This window comes from Heteronotia binoei, chromosome 2, assembly GCF_032191835.1.
Source record: "Heteronotia binoei isolate CCM8104 ecotype False Entrance Well chromosome 2, APGP_CSIRO_Hbin_v1, whole genome shotgun sequence".
Taxonomy (NCBI): Eukaryota; Metazoa; Chordata; class Lepidosauria; order Squamata; family Gekkonidae; genus Heteronotia; species Heteronotia binoei.
In genome coordinates, this window is record NC_083224.1 from 122145878 (window position 1) to 122153807 (window position 7930).

At 36.7% G+C, this 7930-nt stretch overlaps 1 protein-coding gene across 3 annotated transcripts in view; it reads left to right on the forward strand.

Moving 5' to 3' along the window:
• ATG4C (autophagy related 4C cysteine peptidase) overlaps positions 1 to 5256 on the forward strand; it is a 39073-nt gene extending 33817 nt beyond the window's left edge. For all 3 annotated transcript variants that reach the window (XM_060231931.1, XM_060231933.1, XM_060231932.1), the window contains 2 exons: positions 602 to 721; positions 3872 to 5256. In XM_060231931.1, the coding sequence (XP_060087914.1) occupies positions 602 to 721; positions 3872 to 4042 (291 nt within the window). In that variant the 3' untranslated portion in view covers positions 4043 to 5256. The remainder of the gene's footprint in view (positions 1 to 601; positions 722 to 3871) is intronic.
• Positions 5257 to 7930: the final 2674 nt, after the last annotated feature.

Genomic DNA, 7930 nt, shown 5'->3' on the forward strand with positions numbered 1-7930 from the left:
TTGCCTGCAATATAAGCCAGTTCAATATAAGTCTTGCATGCAACTGCAAGATGAAATTGATGCCAATCAAGGACAGGGACTTGTAAGGAATTTTTTTCAATTTACCCTCCCCCAAACTCCCAAAACATTGCTTTGTTGAGGTGGGTTTCTTAAGAATAATGAGCGATTGCGCAATGAAAACTAACCCCACTCCTTTTCTCCTTGTGGAAAATTTCCTTTGATTCTGACCTGCCAACCTATCTTTGAATTATGCAAGTCATCGCAATACCAGTATTGTCACCTTGGATTCATTAGAATACCTGATTATAATTATTTACTTGGAATTAACTGAAAGTAAGAGGATCTATAGGATCATTGTACTAGACTTATTACTTTGCTTCTATAATTAATTGGAAAATAATACTTTCAACTGCTGACTTCGGCAGCTATAGATTTTATCACCTGAAGTTGTGTTTTGAATTGAGTGGGATAACCTTTGATGATTATTGTTTGCTAAAGGCATGAATGAAAGTAAATATATAGCATGAATGTCTCTTAAAGGCGTGAATGAAGGCATTAGTCTATGAACTATTTTGTTTTATTCGTTTCTTGCAAACTGCAGTCATTTCACTGTTCTTCACCCAAAAAGATGTGTTTTAAGAAAATGGATCCTAGCTGCACAATAGGGTTATATTGTCGAAGTGTGCAAGACTTTGAGAGGGCTTCTGAAGAAATTACTAAGGTAAGTGTCCACATGATGAAACAAATGTTTCACTGAGAGTCCTTGCTTTGGTACAGCCTTTTTATGTTATAGAAACCACACTAACCTTTAATTCCTGTCTTGAACTGGGCCAAATATGCCAATTCCTTTGCAGTTTTCTCTCGTTTTATGAAAGCAAATCATTTAACTTGTAAAATATATACAGAGAAATACATTTTAAGTTGATAGCTCAGTAACAAAAGAAACACCATTTATGCTGCAAGTATGTAAATGTGTATGCCTTTTTACATTTGAAAACAAGCTATATCTTAATGTTTAAGTAGGAAAGGAAAATGACTGTCCAGTTTTTATTTGACTTACACTACTATACAAGATTTTACCTCAGTGTATTGCTGAAATTAAATTATCTCTGAGAGCAGACATAATTTTTTTTAGCATGTTTAGGTATGTGCCAATGAAGTATAGGATTAACCCACTAGGTGGCAGCATTTAAACAAAAATATTTCTGTAGAAAAGTCACTTTTTTAGGCACAACCTCCAGAAGAATCTTTAAAAGGCAATCAATTCTTTGGGGATGATTCTAAATGGTAATATTAAATCAAACTAAATTGTGCATTATTACTTGTTAGCATAAGTGTGTATTTGTTAAATTTACAGATAAAATATTATTACTATGTTTTAGCACCATTTAAAATTACTAAGAAAGTGCCTCCTAGATCCAAGTAAACATAGGTTAGTTTATGGCATTTAGTCTCAACTGAATAAGGGGGAAGGAAAACAGTTACATTTAATGCATGGGAAAAGAACAGCAGTTCTGGTCTTCATTTTCTTCACCCTTCATTTTCCCTTCTTTGAGCATTCTTTCCCCCATCTTTTATTTTTTTTAAACCAGCTCAAAATAAAGATTTACCTTGCCTGAAAACATTATAGGTATCTAACTTCTGATTAGGAATGGTATTTCTCTGATGTCATATCAGAAAACATACATTATACTGGTCAAAACAATGCGTGCAGCTGCCAAGCACTTATAACAGGTCCAAGAACATCTAAGAAGAATTGGCATCCATCCCAGTTTAACTAATATTTTTAATATATTTTTGTAATTGAAATACAACTTTTTACTAATTCTGGAATATTAGGAACATAAGTTGAGATACGTATTGTTCCCTGTTGAAATAGAAAGTGCTGCAGATACAGTATAGTAGTAATAACACTTGGCACTGAAATAGTGTTTGGTGGAAGTGCCGAAACTGGGAAGTGGCTTACCTAAGGCTATATTGTACATGGATGAGGTTAGACTTGAGGACCTTCCTGGTGTGTAATTCACACTCAGTCATTATACTGTTCCAGTTTCCATAGGTATAAAAGGGATAACTCTGCAGAATACAGCAGTAATCAAAATGGCCTTTCCTAAAAACAAAGTTGATTGTCAGTGCATTGTCACATTTTTCATGTGTGTGTTTTCACAAGAAGCATTTCAAATGCATCCCTTTGGAGACAAGTACCACTAGGACTAGCTTTCCATCTGTGATGAGGAATTTTTTTTTTAACATTAAAAAGAGTTTAACATAGAAAATATCCTTGAAAATAATTTCATTTCTATTGAAATGGCCACATTCATATACATACATGAGTTTATGCTGGAAGTATCTGGTGTGAAAAATTGTATCAGTTCCATTTTTAAGAAACAGGTTGGATCCTATAGTCTATTTCTGCAGGTGCAAGGGCAACTATGGCAACGTGGCAGTTTTTGTTGACTCTCATGTGAACTCAGTGCTGTTCCTAGGGGTTCTTAAACACCAGGATAGCATTGGAGGTGTGGAGTAGGAGTTACAGCAGGATAGGGAAAGTGAGAGAGTTCTGTGAACCAAGCTCTGCTAGCAGATCATTTGATCCAATCTGAAGTTTTTATCTCTCGTAGTTGGTAGGAAAAATAATTGGAACTATATGAAAAGTGTCTGAAGAAAGTTTACAATCAGGAATGGTTAAGCAGGGCTCTTATTTCAAGCTGCACAACTTTCAAATCACATTTCTGTGTATTAACCCTTGAGTAACATACAGAAAAACAAGGAAAGTTGATATAATCATGTTTCACATCGTTGTGTCCTAAGTGATCAAGTGCAGCACTGCAACTACTACAGTCAAATGTATTGCCCTTGCAAACTCCCATGTATGTATTCTTCTACAACTGAAAGAAATGCATCAGACTCATGAGGAAGTAACCATTTTTTACTGATCAGTGGTGATAGCTGTCATTTTGCAAGACACCTGTCAATTAACAAGAGGAGGAGGCCTGCCAGCTAATTTCACAGGCTACCAAACAGCCATCAGAATGCTGTGAACTTCTGTTATTGATGTGGGTTGAATTGATCCAATAGCCAAATAATAAAAAGACTCAATCTAATGACCCTGTCCCTTGAGATCTATTGCTCTGTGCCCTCCTTCCTAAAATTTTCCCTAGTAAATTATTCCTCCTTTTTTCCTTCACTTACAACTGATTTTGTTTCAGTTTTCCTTGTCCTTCTCTTTCACAACAACACCAGAAGGAAATAATTAAAATATGCTAGAATAAAGTTTAAAACTGCAGAGTATAGTAAAAATTGTGCAATGTGATTGCAAGCTTGGTTTTTTTCCAGGACTTGTTTTTTAATAACTGCTGCAATTAAAACTATTTTTAAAATCCATATACTTTAGCTGCAGATTTATGCAATGTTAATATATGGCACTACAATCTTATATGTATTCAAAGTATAATAATCCTGAGAGCTGATAGAGCACAGCTGCTAAGAGAATGTCAGCCAGTGAGTTCCAGATTCAAAGCTTGGATGCTATGAACTCAGCAGGCTTTAGATGTTATAAAGAACAAGTTAGGATGTATAAAGTGCTTCTGGTGCAATGTCTGTCTGAAGCAGTAAATTGCATGTTGTCACTGTGCAGAAATTGAAGGTTGCACATACTAGTTCTGTATGCACCTCTCTTCTGGATAGATATATAAGCTGCAGTATTGAAAAGTACACTGAAAGCCTGAAAAGAGGGTGCCTTTGGGTGATTCATGCATCCCACATGCAATGTTTTCCATTTAATGTTAAAAATGAATGCTCTATTTACAAGATTACAGCAATTTCTATCTTCTAATCATTGTTTTCTTTCTGATATTGTCCTTTACTGTAGATTCTCAAATCCTCTTCTAAGGAGAAATATCCCTTGTTTACCTTTGTAAATGGGCATTCTAGAGACTATGATTTTGTGATGAGTCCATTTTGGGAAGAGAGAACCCTTTTCTCTGAGGATGAAAATAAAAAACTGAAACATTTTAGTGCTGAGGATTTTGTCTTGCTGTGAGAACATTTTGCACTAGAGTATTGGCAGCTTTCCAGGAGAACATTTACTCTTCGAACAAACATGGGCGAGCATGAACATGGTATATTTCCTTGAAAGTTTTAAAGTTTATTGTGTAGCTATAGTCTTGAAGTGCCCTTTGTAAATATATAAAATGAATTATTTTCTTTGATGGTAGATGAATATATTGAAACATTCTGATAAAGACCTATGATACTGTATGATCCAGGTATGGTAAAGTGTTAGATGTTATTCCAGGCTCGTTCCCTAAGATGCTGACATTGTTCTGTGCAGCCTCTAGCAATTCCAGGTTCAGTTCAGATCTTGACAACAACCTGAACACAATTGTTGGTTCATTTCATTTAGGCTAATTTATCCTCAGTTTTGGAAGGTGTACTGTAAAGCAGTTCTCTGAGCAGCGAGACAACCTTGATTCAGCTGGCCAGCACTCAACCTCCTTGAGGCCAGCCACATACCTGAGGGCCCCCATGAAGAGAACCAGTGTAATTTGTTTGGCACATCTACCATATACAACCAGTTCTGTTGAGAGCAAGTGCTGAGGAAATCTTCTTGTTTTTACCTTCAGTTGAACTTGAAGCAAGAGCCAGTGAATGAAAAAATTACTGTTTAGTCCATTTTTCTCCCTGAGCCCTGATATTGTTGAATAATATAATCATGAAATTCCGAGCTCATAATGCATTTTGCTCAGAGGTGCATCTCTAGCAATAGTATTTTTAATGGTAATACTGATGCAATTAGGTGTGGAATAGCGAGTTAAGGAACTGCTTAGCAATATGATCTTACAATGACTACTCATTAAGCTTGTAGTTGAACCTTAAAAGGAGGAGGTAATAATGCATCCCCCCCCCCCCCAATTTTAAAAGGTATGTTACTAATATTAAACTACAAGCAATCATAATAGACAAAAACAATTATTAGATGTGAGCTGAGTTTGGTTTCCTATCTCCAAATATAATTTGGATGTCTATCTTATTAACAGTGTAGCTTTTAAATCAAATAATATCACTGCAGAATTGGGAGCCAGTAGCAAATCTGCCTCGAGGTGATATGTTTTGTGATATTTCTTTTTAGTTTTCATTTAAAAGTATCTATCATCTTATTTTTATTAGAGACCTAATATATAAATCTGTAACAGCAGAAACAATGTTCTGTATGGAGAAGTATGCTTTAATAAAAAGGTAAAAATATTGAATGCACATGTCTTCCATGTAAAAACGTATCTTTCTTATAGGGATTACTTTATTCTGCCCCTTAAAATAGCAAGTTGTGTAACCAGAACAAATGATCAGTTGTTCTGTCTGTTGTGAATCAAAATGAATGTATTCAGCTACTACTATCTAACTGAATAATAAACATTATGTATACTTACTTCTCACAAGAACCATGAAGATAGCAAAAGAACAGTTTATGGACAAAGCAAAGAAAGCTACCTAAGAGCCCATTAAGTGGAAAGTGGGATTTATTGATTTGATGAGTTGTATAGTTCTGCTTGTGGAAGGGATTGCACAAGATTTTGTGCAGCAGCTCCTGTTTCCATCCTCTCTTCCTTCTTCTTGAAGAAATTGCTAAATTATCTTCCAGAAACCCTGGCATTGCTTGCACAATCTCTTGCAGAAGCAGAAAAACAAGTGGGGGTACAAACAGTTGGACTTGGCAGAAGCTACTACTGTTATCTTTTTCTTGAATTTCCCCTTGCACACTTATCCATGATGTGGAGATAGCAGACAGTTCTGGGAGAAGGAGAATACTAGAACCCAGGGTTATCCAATGAAGCTGAAGGGTGGGAGATTCAGAACAGACAAAAGAAAGTTCTTCTTCACACAGTTATAGTTAATTTGTGGAACTTTGTGCCATAGGATGTGGTCATGGATGTCAACATAGAAGGTTTTAAATGGGGAGTGGACAAATTCATGGAAGATGGGGCTATCAATGGCCACTAATCGTGATGTTATCTACTCCTTTCAGTGCCAGAGGCAGTATGCCTCTTCGTATCACTTGCTGGAGAGCACAGGCAGAATGATGCTGTTGCAGTTGACATCTTTGTGGGCTTCCTAGAAGAACAGAATGCTGGACTAGATGAACCTTGGTCTGATCCAGCACAACTCTTCTTATGTTATCTTTATGAAAAAAATTAATAAATTAAGGCCAGAGGACTGATGATAGATTATTAGGTTAAGCAAACTGAGCAGGCTGAAACTAGGCTGCAGATAGAGCAAGACTGAAGCTGGCAATCGTAATTGTATCTTGCAAACGCAGAGCTCAAGAAAGATGTTTTCTTCCCCCACTCAGAGAGCTTTGGCTATGGGTGGTGCAGAAATTAAATAAATAATTCATGGCAGAAATGTTGTGGCAGTGATACTTGCTGTTTTGTGGCAGAAATGTTTGCCATTTGCAGGTCCCGGTAAGTAGTATGACAGAGTGACATTTGTCTAAATGTTTAGGGTGCTGCAATTGATCGGATTTATAGGACATATCAATCATATGGTCATAGCCTCTTCCCACTTTAGTGCTCACTGTGGCAGAGACTGCTGCACACATTTTAAGTATGCAAAATTTGAATTGGGATTTCTAAATGCTATTAATTCTGGTATATTTGCACATATCTCAGAAGCTAGCCATGATCCATTGGTAGAAACGAATCCTCCATTTTGGAATAATTGCCCTAATAACACACTAGACCCAATTTTGTGTAAACATTGTGTATTCTGTTTTAATCTGGTTCTTCTTTTTGTATGAAGACCACTGTGAAGTTTAGAGTCTCAATTTCACTAGTAAAAAACCATCTGTTAAGGATATGATCACTATTAAGTCTGCTCTAGCCTATTCTGGAATACTCAAGAGTTTGTCCTTATTCCTAAAGGTCTGTGTTACAGTGGTGACAAGTTAAATTACTAAGTTACTACAAATTAATGTTTTTCAGTAACTACAGGGGACTTTAATTTGAAACAACGTTAATTACATGGTGATTCTCGTTACCTGTGCTGCATTATCTCCCTGAAACCTGTGCAATTAATTTGTGTCATTACTGTTGTTGCTGCTGCTGCTTTCAAACATAAACCATCCTCTCATTAGTTATCACACACCCAGCAGTAGCCTATTTTCTTAAAGGTGTCTTACAAATCGACACCCAGCTTTAGTTACTTGCCATGGTATGTAGAACCAGATGGAATGAAATGGTCAAGTTAGGATGTGGGGAGGAGATACTGTAGCTGAATTACTGGAGCCTAAACGGCAGAGGAGCTCTTTCAATTATCCCCCTAGTGAGCCTGCATGTACTTGCTAAGGGATGGAATGTATAACCAAAACACCTCTTACATGCTGTTTAGTACTTCCCCATAGAAACCTCAGAAGGAGAAAGAAGGTCATGGTGTCTGTCTTTGCTTTAGTAGCAAGGAACATCTAGTAAATAGTCATCATTTGTAAGTCCCCAAGACTACAGTTATGTTCATGAACAGTCCAATAGTGTGGTCCTAAGCAGAGTTATACCATTCTAAACCTATTGATTTCCAACTTGTATAACTTGTCTGCCATATCCCATCTCATCTTCTTACAACACAAGAAAGAGGTCTGACTTTTCAGATACATGCATATGATATATGGGTCTCCAGTTCAGTGGGAGCCTTATGCATGATGGCTATTAGTCAACTCTTTAATGGCAGGGTTGCCAATCTTTGGAAAGTCACAGAAGTGGAAATTGGTTAGAATTTGATTCAGCTGATTCCTGTTGCTGTATGCCTGATGGAGAAATCTAAGATCTTGGATTTTATCCTTAGGGCAGGATGAGCAGTATAAACAACTCCACTGATTGTCAGAAGCCATTGCTAATGGGAAGAAGGGACTGCTAAAATCCTGAGCACCCCTCATTTGCTC